Below are 17175 nucleotides of genomic sequence, written 5' to 3' on the forward strand. Positions count from 1 at the left end.
ATCAATAGCAATGCGACACTAGCATTTTGCCATCAATAGCAATGGAACACTAGCATTTTGCCATCAATAGCAATGGGACACTAGCATTTTGCCATCAATAGCAATGGGACACTAGCATTTTGCCATCAAAAGCAATGGGACACTAGCATTTAGCCATTAATTGCAATATAATCATAATAGCGGACATTATGACGATTTGCCATTAAGAAAAATACAGATAACGATTTCAACATGCAACTACTAAGCTTCACTGCCCTTAACCTTTGTTTTGACAGCATGGAAAAAAATCATAATGTCTTACTATGCTTCCTTCATCGCACAACAAGATTGAAATCTAATTATCAGTAACATAAAAACTGCCCAGGCCCTGCACATCTTCTCCATATGGTGAACATTTTTTGCGATGATATTTCAAACTCATGTGTAACCTTGACTTTAAACAGAGCATGTTCGAACAGGCACATTATCTTAATATGTTGAATATTTGTGGTGAAATATTTAAAAAATCCTTCATGATCTCAAAGTGTGACCTTGACCTTGAACTAGTATGGATTATGCGCTCAACACTTTGTCTCAATGTGGTGAACTTCGGACACGAAATATAGTCATATAGTCGTAATATGACACTTGATCTCGTAAGTGTGGGATTGACCTTGAACCGAGATTGTTTTTACATGGGCTCTGCTCATCATCGTAGTTTGGTTAACATTTGAGGCGATTTATTTTAGAATCCTTTCAGTCGTTAGTGATATATTTTTTTAGCCAAAGCTGAAGTATGAAAAACATTGGATAAAAAATAGTCCTATTATTGTCATATGACCTTTGACCCCTAAGTGTGACCTTGACCTTGAACCAAGCTGGTCGAAGCTTGAGCTATCACATCTTACCATTATGATAAACATTTATAACGTTTATGACAAATTATTTTAAAATCCTTACATCGGTTACAAGAGATATGAAGAGATTTGCGAAGCACAGATGGGCAGACAGACCGCTCGAGAAAAAGTGTGTCTCCCCATTTATAGAAGAAACATAAAAATGAAGAAAACCTTAAAGCTATGACAATACCAGGATTTACTTTACGTATTTATTGAAACACAGACAAGCTGAAAAGATATTGCTCATCATTTTTTGAAAAAAACAACAACATCTATCAGCGCTTTACATTAAATTATGTATATGAGAATTAGCAGTAAGATAAGAGCGCCAAATGTCACAAAATACGCCCATCGTAGAAATACGACATGAAGTTTGATGATGAGTGGATTTATGTCAAGCCTTATTTAGGGAGCAGACACTGTAAATACAGTGTTTAGCCAATGTAAAGGCCATAACCCTGGAGTGACTGAGGGAACATAGCTGATTTTTAGGTGATAAATCGACAAAGGAATTTAGAACTAGAGCTGTCAAAGAAGCGACGAATACCCCCGAATTCCGCCTGGACACAGGAATGGCAAAGAATTTCTTTGACAAGAGGCCATACCTTCGAGATTATTGTTCACTGTGTTTGTACTTATTGTGCTTAACCAAAGTGTGTTGTTTAATTAAAGTCCATTGAGTAATTTAGAAGTTATATTGATGACAAAATAAATGAAGGTTTTAATTGTGGTGCATAGCACAAGCGTACTTGGCAATCATTTAATGTTAGTTATCTAGTTATGCAGTGTAACAGAAATTTTATTGAAGAGAAGTAATCAAAATAGCAGTACATAAAATTATGTCCATGAAATGCAATAAAACCTCCTTCGCTTGAGCTCCATGCACTCATCAACTCGGTTCTTCCATGAACTTCATTTAAACGGTGATAACTGATGGCCTTTGTTATGAAATAGACAGTTTATAAACATTTGAAATGGTTTGGTGTTTGTAGCGGTTCATTACAAACAATAATACACTGATTTTAAAGCATGTTGCAATTTTGATCATTATTGCATTGTATGTCAACAAATAATATTTATGTTCATCATATTTTTTGCACTTGAAATACACTGTTGTTAAGAAGGGAACAGTTACAAAGTGCTCTTGTGGGTTTAGTGCACTTTAAAACTTTGTTTTGAGCGGACTGCCATTGACATAAGGAAATATTCAATAAGGCAGATCGGCTAATGTCTAAAACACACTGTCGACTAAATATGTATAATGAGATCCGGAATATCGTCTTTACAATGTGTGGATTGTTGTTCCAACTGACAAAAAATGTAATATTGAGTGTAATCAATTTCTGTAAGAAATGTTAGTTACTGAATAAAAATAAAACAATAAGAAAAAATATGCTCCTGGATGGATTCGAACCGCTACCTTGAAATCCTCAAAAGATTTGTTGTCCTGTGCTTAACAACATAGGCTAAAGCATTAAAATACACGAGTTTCAAGTTAAGGTTTCATCAGGGTTATGCCACCTTTTTATACAGGAGGTGTATGGTGCTTGTGCACTGCACTATTTATCTATACATGTTTACCAAGTTTTATTTCAATCAAAAGTTTTAAAGTTTTGGCCCATCTGTAGTGTTGTGCTTAGCAACATAGGCTAAAACATTAAAATTGAAGAGTTAAAAAATGTATTTAATTACTGTTAATTGAAAATACAATATAAACTTCAGTAAAAATGTTAGCGACTGGAAAAAAAGAAAATTATGTTTCTGGTTGGATTCTTACCGCTACCATGAAACCCTCAAAAGATCTGTAGTCCTGCGCTTAAACATCACAGGCTAAAACAATGAAATTGAAGAGTTTCAAGTGGAGGTTTTAATTAGTGGTCGGCAACCTCAATATACACGATTATGCTTAAGCACTGCATTTCATCTCATTGCCATTTATCTATATACCAAGTTTTATTTCAATCCCATCAGTGATTTTGAAGTTATGCTCCAGACAAGAAAAATTAATTATGGCAATAACTCTGTAATAGGCTGTAATAGGCTGAATAAGAGTTAAAGCTCTTGTGCATCGTACTTTCCGTCATTGAGGTTAACCATTGTATAATGTTTAATTAAATTCCATCCAGTAGTATTCAAGTTATGCTTTGTTAAAGGAAAAGTAAGAAAAGGCAATAACTCTGTTATTAGTTATAATAGAGTAAGGGTTCTTGTACACTGCACTTCCTCTCATTATGTTCTATCATATTATTATAATCATTGATCAGACAAGACTGATTTCATGTTATTTCTATATTTAAAGGGCAATTACTCTATTTATAGAGTGACAGAAGCAATATGACTGGTTATTGAACATGTCCAAGATATTATGCTAATACATCTTCAACCCCAATCTGTTTATAATTGCACAAAGACTTCTAAAGTTATTGATTGAACAAGACTGATGTAAAGCAATTTTATAATTAAAGGGTGATAACTCTCATATGAGTAGAGCAATAACAGGCGGACGTGTGGGCACTTCAGCATCATATGGCTGGTTATTAAATTGGTCCAAGAAATTTGTTGATGATTAGACAAAGGCTACTCAGGTTGTAGAACACAACATACTAGACAACGAAACGCCAATATATGCCAGTACGCCCCAGGTTAAAACTATAATACGTCATGTTTAATAAACAGGCATAAAATAATGCACATTAAAGTGATAGTATCTCAATTTTTCATGTTGTTTTTCTATTATCATTTAATCCAAAAGAGGTAAACAATTTTAAACAAGTAAGTCACACAATCTTAAAATAAGTATTAAATAGATGTATCTTTTAAGTAAAAAATCACACGTTTAATTTCAAATGTTCTGCATCTGTCATATTTTTAAAACCTCATCAAATGAGAACATGCTGAATATACGCACAATTCTAAAGAACTTGTCCATTCTATAATCATGATTGATAATACTGAATATAATCTTCATCCTTCGGCTTAATAATGGCCTTATCTTTCAGACAAACAACCCATTCGGGACTCGAGCCAAAAAATATTTGTCTCGGATATTTTATTTTCTTGAACAAAGCGGGGTTGTTTTTTTCTCTTGGAAAGAGAAATTTTTTGCGTAAATATCTGCAAACCAATGATTTAAGATTGCTGACAAAAACTTTGATCGTAGATTTTCATATTTCCATTCGAAAATTAATGTTTGATGGCTTAAACCGTTACTAACGGTTTTTACAAATTATAAAGACATTTTGATCACAATCACAACCTTGCTATTAATATCATAACTTTCAACAAAATTATGTTCATTTACCCTAGGACAAAGTGATAGAATTGATAATATAAATTAGAGCTGTCACTCAGTTAATATCAGAATTAACAAGAGTGACAACTGTCACAAAATACTCCTCCCCTCTTAATTTTATCAAAACTGACCAAGACACCCATACACATTCTCAACAAATTATGTGATGATTGGAAAAAGGCTTCTACAGTAATTGATGGGACAAGACTGATTATAGTTAATTTATAAAATTAAAGGGCGATAACTCTTGTGTGTCTCAACTTCAAGTGATATGGCTTGTTTACAAACTTGTTCAAGATATTGTTCCCATACACATTCTGACCAAATTTGGCACTGATTGGACAAGAGCTTCTTAAAATATTGATCAGACAAGACCAATTCATTGTAATTTCTATAATCAAAGGGGGAAAAACTCGACAGTACGGAAAGCGGGTGATAAGGCTGGTGTTCAAAATGTAGGGTGCTTGCATGTGTCTCTAAAATACTATAATATCTGAAACTGTTAAACAGTTTATTGGTAACTACGACGATAACACCGACAACTAAATAAAATGTATAATCTTTAAAGTCAAGATTTTATTGCAAATCAAAATCAAAGGCAATCATTGTATGTTTAATTTACCTTGTCGTATCCAAATCAATTATAAACAAATGTACAATTAAATACCATAAGAGTAAAAGTTCGAATCAATAAATGAAATTAAAAAATGTTCAAATAAATACTTATAAAAGTCCAGAAGTATGTCGCTTTATAAATAAACGCGCATACTTCCGATGGGTTTAAAATCAGACAAAATAGAATGAACAATAAGAGGATCTGTCAAGTACTGAGAAGAAAACATTAACACATATTACATCCAGTAAAAAGCTGCGCATTTGTACATGTATCGAATCAGGTACCTTTAATTAGAACACAAAAAATGTGTATGGTATGTGGAGATAAGAAAACAGAAATAGAACCACTCATATAAGCTTTATGCAAACGTCATTAAACCTCATTGTATTACAATATGTTATTCTTTCACATCAACAGTAAATCGTTGACAAATTACAACTTAAAACAAACAATTTTTAAAACCGTGTTTTCTGTTGCTGTAGTATTAACTGCACTTAAAGTTCACATCGTCATTATTTCTGTACAAACAGTTCTATTTTTTGTTTAGGCCAAGCATATCGTATATGTATATAAGTGACATTAACAGTGACCCTATATCGCGACGCCTTTGAACAGTAACAGGCGTCACGGACGGGGATGATAAACTCAGTGGTGCTGGCGAACTCGGCGATTCAGTTGACGATGGAATTGATGAGTAGTTCGAAGCGCCATCGGATAGTGATTTTCTCCGTCGACCTAATGGTATCTGCATTGCGTTGAAAGAATACCGGGCTCTAAACAGTTGATGGCATTTGCCTGTCCCAGATGCTGGCGACGATGGAGGTGATATATCCTCATATTTAGTAGGATATGTTCTCCCTGAACTATGCCGTGAAGATTGGTATGCTTTAGGGGAGCTTACTGAAGTAAAGTGATCGCAACCCTCATCAGCTCTGGCTGTTTGAATGACTTCCTGCGAAATGTCGAGCTATCAGTGTCGTCTTTCTTCTTTTTCATAGAAATATCATCTGTAAAATATTAAATAAATGCATGTCAATCGGTTTAAAATTTAAAAACTGCACAAAAACCGACCAAAATAAATAGCAAATAAGATCCCTTAACTTACCCAAAGGTTCCTCTCCACTAGTATCTTCGTGTTTACGTTTTCTCTCTTGTATTTGTTTAATAACCCAATCTTTAATCCTTGTGATTTTTGACGGGAAATCTTCCTCATCATGTTCATGTTCGCTACTTTCGTCACCACTTTCCGTCAGATTTGCTTTTAAATCCACATAGATTTTGAATGGACAGTTCTGTTCTGTTTCTGTTATTTACAAAATAATGTTTAGAATACAGTGTACGGTTTGGGCATAGACTTAATAAAACACAAGTTTCGCAGTTGTAAAGAAGTGCTATTGCTTTATCTTGGTGGAATGAAAATTACTGTATTCCGCATTATGAAATGTACGTTTAGGCCTTTAAAATTCAATTATAAATTAACAGTTATGTGAATACATTACCAAAGCATACCTTCGTTATAAAGGACAGTTATATTTCCACATGCAACTATGTTACTGTTTCCACGCATGCTTTGAGCAAGTCTTGGACAATCCTTGTATTGTTCTGAAATACGCATTTTCATTGCAAATTGAATTCATGCAGCTTTGATTTAAGTTGTGCAAGTGATCATGATATGTTGGAAATTAAACAAAAAAGAGCGCTAAAACGACTTTTTAACAGTTTATTAAAAAGGCATTACTTGACATACAGCGAAAGGTTGAGACGTCTATAAACATTTGCATTGTCATAGCGATATGCGTACGAAGGTTGATAGTAATGGCATAGATGTTAAAGTCAACGCTATCATGTTTGTCGACAACGACAACGCCATCGCCGCTGACGATGAAACGTACAAACTATTCAACGATTTTTCCCTTTTCAAAAATGAATTTTAATGGGCTGACCGGCAAGCCGATATCAACACTTATCCAATTTTCTCAGTTCGTAAAGGGTTATTACACGATATATGTTGAAGTAAATCGCGTCGATACACATATCATTAAGATCCACGGGCATATCTCAAACGAGTTGTTGAGGTATAGTCAAAGTTAAATGTTTTGAACGACGGTACTGATGCTTCCCACGACTACTTTGACAACTTTCGCTGCATGATTAAGTCATATTGAGTTAAATTACAATACATACCTGCACGTTCTTTAATCGTTTGTAGCAAACTGTCATAACCTAGTATTTCCATGGCGCTGATAAAGTCACTAATTAATTCGTCGGATCCTTTCGTTAGACATTTCAAGAAAAACAAAGAACGCTCTCGTCGGCTTTGGCGGCTACATGTATCGTCCATTGAATGGCTACTTTCAAAAGATCTGAAATATGTTTTATATCGACTCGGTTCGATTTCATTGACAATGTCTTTCGATGAAAAAATAATGGCTTCTCTCCTTCCTGAAAAGCAAAGTTAATTGCATAATTCGAACCGGAATACATTAATGTATTGCACGTAAAACAATATATTACATAGATAAAACATGTACCTGCAAATGCATATACTGTATTCAAGTACATAATTTAGTAAAGTTAAAATTTCAATTAAGGGACTGAACTTACTTTGCGAGTCAATCTTCTGGACTGTGAATTTCTCAGCGACCGATATTTTTAAGCTCCTGAACAAAGACATTCATTGCATTCTTTTTCTTTATGAACTCAATAAGCGCGTTGCACCTTTGTCGTCTCAACAAACTCTTGTTCATTATCGTCTCCACGACTTCATCTGAACCCTCTAAGCCAGCTACTATCCCTAAAAATCTTCTTGGTTCAATTTCTTCTAAAAGCAACCCTTTATGACTTTCAAGATACTCTACTGAAATCTTATCTGCAATATTAATACAGTTTCCTTGATACCTATAAAATACATTCATTACACTTATACACTTTCAAAAAGTATAAAGAAGTACGTTTGTAAATAGAGATTTATCACACTCTAGTCCGTCTGTCGAACCCGTTGGATTTAAATTGTGCAAGTTAAACCAAGAAAAAGCTGTTCTCGACTTCTTGGGTGTGAGACAGTAAAAAATACATCCACCTTACCAGTCCCAATCTCTTTCAATTAGTTAATGGTCTTATAATGCATATTGTAAATAGATATTTAACCTGTTTGTAATTGTTGAGCAGGGGAGGTAATATCCTTGAGAAGATCGTTATAGCCATGATTCCTTAGTTCCCTTTCCAGTAGACATAGATATGTTGTGTTACCGTCTAAAATCGTTCGCAGAAGCGCATCTGCTTTACTGTGATTTTCGTTAGTTTTCATACTCAATAATTCGTTTCTTTTTTCTTCTGGAAATTCTTCGAATGCACCAAAGGCTCTTGAGATTTCATCAGCATGCTTTAGGCTCCCTTCTATCTTTGTAAAGTGTTCAACAATGTGCTCTTTTTCAGGATGCATAAGCACTTAACTGAAATACATAACATTGCATATCAATAAAAAATAAAACATTTTAACACATCAAATTAATCTTCAATCATATAAGTTAACAAATGTTTTAAAAATAGTATTCTTCTATGTTATGTTTTATATTGAAACAATACACAAATTAAAAATCACAATAAGTGTTTTTAAAAACACAAACGAGAGTATCTTTGAATACAATTTCTTTATGAAAAGATATTAATTTCAATTTCTTACAAATAAAAGAAGAATCACGGTTACATTTCTAATTAAAGAACGTAAATAACTGCACGCCTAAAAAGTTTTAATTTGAGTTTGAATGAAAAACTAGAAATACCCTGATCTGGTTTTGGCCACTGTAAAGTTAATCTAAACGGTATTTTGGAAACCTTAGCTTCTCGCAATTTCTTCAAATGCTTCTTCTTTAAAACAGCCTTTAAAATCTTGCCAACAAATTCATTAGATTCTTTCAAACGCCGAAGAAATTCAGCTTGTGATTGGCATGAAAGACTAGAAAGTTTTATATTGATGCTTGGGAACTTGACTTCTTCTACTTCAAATCCTAAGTCCATCGCCTGTGAAATCCATATATATCATGTATTAGATACTCACTTATGAGGATTGTAAAATCAAATCAAAAACATTTTAGAAAGTTCTTTAAGGTGTCGCCCAAACAAGATGTGTAAACACATTATTATCAAAACAGTTTTGTCTGAGAATTATTGAATCCTAGTCTATTTAAATTGCTTCATTGCTTGTTGTTTTTAGTAATCCAAAATACCTACAAAATAAATTATAAACTAAATATGTGTAACATTGTAATCACCATTCGTTGTTTAAATGCTAGTGCACGCAATGTAACAATGACACAGTAAATCAATCGTTCATTCATCTTTCTCTTCTTGACTTAAGACACTCTTATTCAAAATCAATATATATATACATATATAACAAACATACTTTTTGAATGATAAACCTTTAACTACTTACTGAATAATGCATTCATGAGAAATAATAGTTACTTATAACAAGATTTTAACCTTGTATGTTATAGCAGAAAGCGCAGACACATTAAATGATTGGTGAATGCTAAAAGATTAACTGTGGTCTGCTATAGTCTATAAGGTAGAAATACTGTGCTTTATGCACATTTCTTTCCAATTTAACTCTGTATCCTTCTACCCTGTTTGTCACAGATTTAACATCGGAAATGAATTGCATTTTTTTAGATAAATAATTGAAAATCGGTCGTATACCATGTTGCAAATAAAGACTCACCTCTGCATGCAGATGTTCATCGTCATCCGAATAGTCTTCGACTATCATCATTTCTAATTCTTTTGATCCCAAATCATATGTTATTTCGCTCACTCCATAACCTTTAAAATCAAAGTATAATAATAAGTAAAGAAAACATATGTGGAATCAAAAAACAATGTCATTCCGTGCAATCAACTATTGCATAGTATTTAAAACAATCAAAAATGATCTTTCAAGCAGATGCATTTAAACGTTCCGATGTCATGTGTATTTTGTCGTCGAATGAATTTTACTCTTCCTCGAAAATCAATGTTTTCGCTCGATCTTCCTTCTACAAACAAAACAGAAATACAAAAATGGATTGTACTTCACATCAAAATATAGAAGCGTGTCTATACGGTATTTGATATGCTGAAAGGCATTTATATCAAAGCCTAGCAGACAAAAACGACAATTTTATCAACAATGTCATCAAGGTCTAAGGTATTCATAATCTTTTTAATTTAAAAAAAAATCCAAATTGCATCAACGTTTTATTACCTTTTGGCGTTTTTCTACCTCTATGTTCTGAAATCAATTTATCCGCAATGTGTGAATAGATCGGCTCTTCCTTCAGGGTTTGGCAAAATACACCAGATGCTTTCCATTGCTTTCGAAGGACATACTCGCATAGACATAACATTTTATCCGGTTTAAAATCTATGTTTTTGATATTTTCATGTTCGTCAAATGAGAGAACAAACTTTGCGAGAAGCTGATCAATGATCGCTAGTGGATCAATTTCATCTTCTATGTCCTTCCAATGGCGCAGGAATTTCTCTTCAATATCATTTACATCAAAATATGTAGGCAAATCTTTGGAATAGGACGTATCTGAAATGAACAAAAAAACTTTTGTATGTGTTTGCCTTTTTAAGTCTGATTCTACAGTAAACGCATACAACTATATTCTAGAGAAGAGATTAAATTCGAAGTATTAAAATGGCGATATAGGTTTAATAGTTTGATAGTAGGACATTCCTTTTCAGTCAGTTATTGTGCTAAATTGCTCAAACAAAGCTAAATATATGTAACTCTAACCTATTTCTTCTTCAAACGAGACAAACAGATCTTCACGACCTTCATCGGGGAATGCATCTAGTACATATCTAGTAACATTTACATCCTTGGATATTTTAGATTTCGCTATAGTTTTAATAAGTATATCTGCTTGCTGGGCTCTGCTTTTTGTTTCGCCTAATTTTTCCATAGTCTGACGTCTAACGACACCTTTTTGAAACAAAATATCTGCAATGCCTTTTGGATCGATCTCTTCCTTCAATTTTAAGTAACTCTTTAGTAAAAACTTCTTTAAATGATCAGGCCCAAACAGTGTTAGAATGACCTAACACAATTAATGTTTAATAAATAGGTAGTTCTCGTTTTTCTTGAAAACTCTTTATCTATACAACTGTGGTAACCTATCTTGAAATTTAATTAGTTCACTCTCTTAATCGGATGTTATTGTAACGTTCTCATAAATTCAGGGTGTTTTGGTTGTTCTGGATGCATACCGTTCCTTTTGTTTCTTGGATGGCCACAGCTTTCGAGTAACTTTTTGATGAATACATATGCTGTTGAATTTTATGATTGATTATTTATTCCATCCATTATAGAAAGAAGTTTATTGCAACGTTTATATTTGTCCAATTATTATGGTCGTTCTAGTCAGTGTTTATTTTAGACATAAACTGATCATAATGATATTTTTAGGAGGGCTTTCGGTGAACATAATTCATGATAAATACTACGGACAGGCATTGTTTACATAAACAAAACAAAAGTATTGAAAAACATAACCATTTACCTATACCCGAGCTGTACCCGTTCGATGCAGGCTGAACCACAGATGAATCTTGTTTGGAAAATGTGCCGGGAGATATGCCGAAATTCGATGCACCGTAACCAGACTCCGAGAACGGCGTTAGGGCATTTTTGGGGATTGAGATCGAAGGAGTTCGTGGGTTTGATTTCGCCTCTGCTTATGGACATACAAAAACATATATGTAACCGTTCGAAAGCATTTAAATAATAATTGTTATGCAAATGTTTATATAATGCCCGCAGTGTACGTAGACGACAATGTGACTACAATACTTCGAACAAAATAAAACTAGAAAAATCGAGTTCAATTTTATATATTTTAGTTGATTTTAATTATAAGTACACAAGCTATATGTTTTGACAAGTCCATATCTGATAGGCTTGTTGTTTTTGGACGTTTAATTAGTCGTAAAGACTCCTCTTCGTCCTCTTCATCAGACTGGTCATAACTGAAAATGAATCTTATTATTTTTTGTATGCGTTCGTTCGTTCGTTCGTTCGTGCGTTCGTTCATTCATTCATTCATTCATTTATTAACCCATTGATTTATTTATTTACCCATTGATTAACTTATTTATTTATTTATTTATTTATTTATTTATTTATTTATTTATTTATTTATTTATTTATTTATTTATTTATTTATTTATTTATTCATCCTGCGTTCGATCGTTCGTTTGTGCGTGCGTCCGTCCGTCCGTTCGATCATTCATTTATTAATTCGTTCATTCATTCATTTATTTATTAATTAATTAATTTATTCATTCATTTATGTAGTATTTTATAATGATATTTAAAAGTCTCGTTGTTAAATCAATAAAAATACGCACCAGGTTTTCCGCTTGACGCCTGTCCCTGATAGCTATATAAAGAAAACAAATGGTATCCCATTAATTATTAATGTATAATATTATTATTTATAGGAAAGAAGGTATTTTCTACATTTTTGAAAGTTGAAAACTGCGCCCTTTTGTGTACTTGAAAAGTTTTCTTTCATTTTACTTATAACCTTAAACGGAGACTCTTACCACGTACATAAAACGTTTTAATATACGCAATGTTATAATCATAAACAAAACTTTATAGCACTTGAAGACTGTCCCAGATAGCTATATAAACAAAACCAATGGTATCCCGTTACTATTATTAATAGAATAGTTGAAAAGGTCTACATTTAAAAGTTAAAAACTGCTCTTTTGTAAACTTTAACAGTCTTCCCTATACACATAACCTGAAACGCAGAATGATACCACAATCATAAACAAGACTTTATAGCACTTAACGTCTGTCCCAGATAGCTACATAAGGAAAACAAATGGTATCCCGGTAAAAGTATTTATAGAATATTGGGTATTTTCTACAGAGTAAAGTTGAAAACTGCGCCATTTTGTAAACTTTAACAACTGTCCTTATACATATTACCTGAAACGCAGAATGGTACCACATACATAAACAAAAATTTCTAATATTTGCAATGTAATTATCACCATGAAACATTATAGAAACGTTACTATTATTATTTCTTTCAGATTCAATATGTCAACAGTGTTGGTCGATGAGCATTGCTTTAATATTTACATTCCGAAGTCATCTAGTGATGTATGTTTACATAGATAACTATGTACATCCGCAGCTGGGAGCAACTATGATATAAGAACGTTAGTCATGTACACAAATAAAGAAAGGAATCCAGATTTAATTAAAAATACAGATTAGTAAGAGGTTAAACATACCGCCATCATCCTCTTATTTTCGCCACATCACGTGACTAAACAATCTAATTATAAAGTATGACTTAACTGTAGCTCTTAAACGCAGTGGTCTCCCATGATTAAATTTGTTCTTATTATTTTTCACCGTCGAGGATCCGAATGGGAACGCCTAAGTTCTGCCAAACCGAGGAAATATGAGCTTAAAAAAAGCATATAGCTTGTAATGGAAATCACTGGTGTTGTATTAGTTGCATATATTCCACACTTTCTGTCCTAAAGATGTGAAATGAATATTAAATATGGTCTTACAGTATGAAGAGATGAGTTGCGTTACCACTGCTCCCACATCGGTCACTGGTGGAACTCTACGTTGTAAATGTGGGATAGGAGATATTTGTAACTAGAAGGTCAGTTTTAGAAGCATTTCCTCTTCGAAGGATTGGGAGTCCTACCCACACGCACAAATACAGAATACAGCGTCATGCCAGGTCATTGGCCTTTGATATTGACACTAGCATGGAAGTCAATTGACTCATCACAACTTGAATTAAAACAAACGTGTTTAATTTAACAATGAGGTTAAATAGTGAACCATAATCGTAGAAATTCCCTGTTTTAATATTGTATTTTATTTTTGATCAAATTATCGTCGAAAACGCACTTAAGGGCATCTTGATAAAATAAAGTTATCCGAGCAGGGTATAAATCGATGAGGTTTTTTTAAGTGGAGGGGGTAAAACATAATGAGTGTCCGTTTTATTTTATAATCAGATGTTATATGAACTTACCTGGCTGAGATCTGATTCGGACAGAAAACTGTCCTTTCACTAATTCTCAGTCGACATACATTCAAATTTCAAGGTTTATCCTGTAAAGGGTAATACCGTTTTCCTAAACTCGGCTTTGAGTGTTTTGGGTATACCTAAAACAACTTGTCACATGATTATCATTGTTAAGATAAATCACGATCGAAATACTCCTTTTACTTAAACAACCAGCATAAACAGATTTGCGTAACTAGCAAACTGATTTGGGCCGTATTTTCAAAAAATGGTTAATTTACAACAAAAGAAAAATGTTTCCGTTTATTAAAAATCATCATAATCAAATCAAGTAGAACAGTTCTATAAGCACCATGTACCAATCAATATGAGGCATGCCTTGAAGTATTTGACATACATAAATGACAATCATTCTGCACATACTGTTTACATTCATATTCATATAATATCAGAAATACCTCTAATTACATAAATATATTTAATCATTCATTATGACTTAAAAAAACTATTTATTGCAATTATTAAATTAATTATGCATCCACTAAGTCCATTCATTCTAATAGTTAAATTACTTTTTATGACTCTAACAATTATATGTGTGTAAATTAAAAACATGTACATAATAAACTCAATTGAAAACACATACATTTCAAAAATATAATAAAGTTGACCATACACTTTTATACAAGCAGTAATCCCCCCTCCCCCTAACCCCTGAAACAACAATTCATAAATTCAAACGGACAAAACTGATATTAGATACAGACAAAAAACTAAGCCTTTTTGTCGTATAAATACTCGCACAATATGACAACTTTTATAACAGATGTTCAATTTGTTCATAGTTGCTAATCAGCGGTTACTTTATATATTGTTAGGTGAATGTTTATCATTTGCAGTATCGAAAGAATAAGACCAATCTAAATCCAACGAAAGAAGACAATCAAGTTTAGATTTCCAAATATCTAATCCAGTGTTTTGACTGTCATTTGTATACGAGGATTTGGCGTGAAGTTTTTCGAGTAAAAACGGCAGTACTCCCCCGGCGACAGTAAACGCAGTTTGACCTGTTGCAGAAAGGGTCAGGCTTTGTCCGAGAGCAAACACAATGACAAGAACGAAGAACAATATCGCAATACATAGCAGAAATTCTTTGAAAGCTTTCCAATATTGCAAACCCAATGCACCGGGGGATACGGCATCTTCGATCTCAAGAGCTTCAATTATAAATTTTCTAGGAAGAAAGAAACAACCCCGCCTCTTGTCTACAAAGTAAACAAGTGGCAACCTCGCGCTTAAATTAATTGGTGTTTCTTCTGTAACGGGAGGATAACCTATATCACGATTGCCGATCGAATTTGTACAGACTAATCCGATACGAAACACTTCTTGTTGATCATTTTGAATGTGCAATAGGTTCGACGTTGTACTGGATGTTATGTTTAACGCTATTTCTATTCGCCCTTTTAACTTGTTCTGAAGATGATCGTGAATCAGATTGCTATATTTGAGTGTTCTCACACTAACCCTATGAAAACAATGATAACTATACACAATAACTAAAATGATAGTCACAGCGTATTTGTTTGCACTGTCAAAATTCAATTGTAAACCTATTGCCACATACGCGATTACTTTAACGTAGAAATAAACACTATACGAATAGGGAATCACACAAACAAAGCTTATCACTGCAAGAGCTAAGACATCAACCACAACAGCTGTCAAACTGCTTTTTTTATCGTCATTACGTCGACAAACAATCCGACTTAAATGAAATAAAGAGTTTTTCAACAACGAGAATACAAAGTGGACGACTGGCATATTCAAAGTCCATACAAAGACCATGTAGGTTACAAATAACGGAGACAATATCCATGCAAGTATCCTCCCTTTCTTAAATCGCAAAGCTGTGTAATGAAAATATAAAGCTGTTTTTTTACAGCTTTGTTCATACATTGATTGAGAAAGAACTTTTATTTCTTGTAGTATGGTTGTCTTTAAAGTGTCAATCGACATTGTTTCACCCCTCATACAAAAGCAAATCAAAATGAAAATTACCGTCACATACAATACACCCAATGAAACAACATACAGCATAAAAATATCACTTAACAGGTCTGGATCACCGGATTGGAGCTTATACGAAAAGGGTATTGTCAGGTTTCTTTCGGTAGCTGCAGTTTCGATAATACCATAAAGAGAATCATTGTCAAATGAGTGTGCAAGTATAAACGGTAAAGTCATGATAAAAGTTTGAAAACATCCAAAAAGCATCGTAAAAATATGTATTTTACGTTTTCGCCATTTAGAACAATAGCACATGTCGCTTACAAGACTTGCTGTGCTTCTTGTTTCGAAATTCGAACTGCAGCAAATTACTCGATTGAGGATGAACGAAAGTAGGGTTGAAGGGTAGGTCTGCTTTTCGACAAGACACGTTTTGGGTACTTTAATATCTCTGGTTGCGCTGTCTTCATATTTCAAAACATACGTTTCTTTCACTAAAAATGCTTCAAACGCCTGTAGGATAAGATATAAAATGTAATTCGTAATCATAAATGAAGAGATAATATGAATATATTCAATCCAATTCATCCATGGTCCCTTTTCAAGTTTGTAGTGTTTGAAGTCGTCGTAACATCGGTAATATATGTCAGCTTTTCCATTTCCATTGTCACGAATATGTTGTAGACAAACTTCCGATGTATCAGGGAGATCGACTGAGGAGTTAAAGATGTTACCAATTATTTGTTGATATAAAAGAAGCTCTTGTTCGGACACATTTAACTTCAAGATGCATTCACTCGGAATCGCTACTGTGTTGATGGTGATGTTCACAACACGGAATGACAAAGTCAACAGGGACACCGGGATAAAGTCCTGTGAAAGCAACAAAAGTTGTTTATGTGGTTCATCTGTAGTCAGGACCCACTGTTTTGGATTAACTAGGTTTGTTGTTTCGTTGAAGGAAGTTATTTTGTAGATGTTGTCAATTGTAATCCAAATCAAACTATTGCCTTCGCGAATAGCCTTAACTATCAATTGAGCATCATGTTGTGTTGCTGGCTCAACCCTACACGTCTCTGAGTGGTCATTTGCAAGCAATTCTCCTTTAGCGTAAACGGAAATGGCGAGTACCAATACAACACACCAAAGCGGCACCATGATTGAGACAGTCATTAGCAAGCTCCCAATGGATAGTGATCGCTCGAAGCTGCGAGCAAAGTGAGATGAATAATTTATTATGCGTTTATATAGTTTTGATTTGTACTCAATTATAACCATCAAACAGAATGATAACGTAGCAAATATCAGGATAATAAG

At 33.6% G+C, this 17175-nt stretch overlaps 1 protein-coding gene across 6 annotated transcripts; it reads right to left on the minus strand.

The window, feature by feature from the left end:
* Window positions 1-4705: 4705 nt before the first annotated feature.
* Window positions 4706-13109, minus strand: LOC128213080 (uncharacterized). 6 transcript variants are annotated; one of them, XR_008257676.1, is made up of 12 exons: window positions 13088-13109; window positions 12185-12216; window positions 11338-11508; window positions 10032-10364; window positions 9510-9610; window positions 8569-8806; window positions 7934-8238; window positions 7391-7655; window positions 6971-7228; window positions 6296-6388; window positions 5892-6089; window positions 4708-5793 (listed from the first exon to the last, which is right to left on the minus strand). XR_008257676.1 is itself a non-coding variant. In XM_052918599.1 (11 exons), exons 1-6 carry the CDS (start codon window positions 12243-12245, stop codon window positions 8183-8185), a joined length of 963 nt encoding a protein of 320 aa, XP_052774559.1. In that variant the 5' UTR covers window positions 12246-13081; the 3' UTR covers window positions 4706-5793; window positions 5892-6089; window positions 6296-6388; window positions 6971-7228; window positions 7391-7684; window positions 7934-8182. The 6 variants fall into 6 exon arrangements, 5 of the variants coding, with proteins under 5 accessions (XP_052774559.1, XP_052774557.1, XP_052774560.1 ...); XM_052918599.1 differs by lacking the exon at window positions 13088-13109 and having other exon boundaries at window positions 4706-5793; window positions 7391-7684; window positions 11338-11511; window positions 12185-13081; XM_052918597.1 differs by lacking the exon at window positions 13088-13109 and having other exon boundaries at window positions 4707-5793; window positions 11338-11511; window positions 12185-13081.
* Between the last annotated feature and the right edge of the window lie 4066 nt (window positions 13110-17175).

Source organism: Mya arenaria, chromosome 13 (genome assembly GCF_026914265.1).
Source record: "Mya arenaria isolate MELC-2E11 chromosome 13, ASM2691426v1".
NCBI classification, from domain to species: domain Eukaryota; kingdom Metazoa; phylum Mollusca; class Bivalvia; order Myida; family Myidae; genus Mya; species Mya arenaria.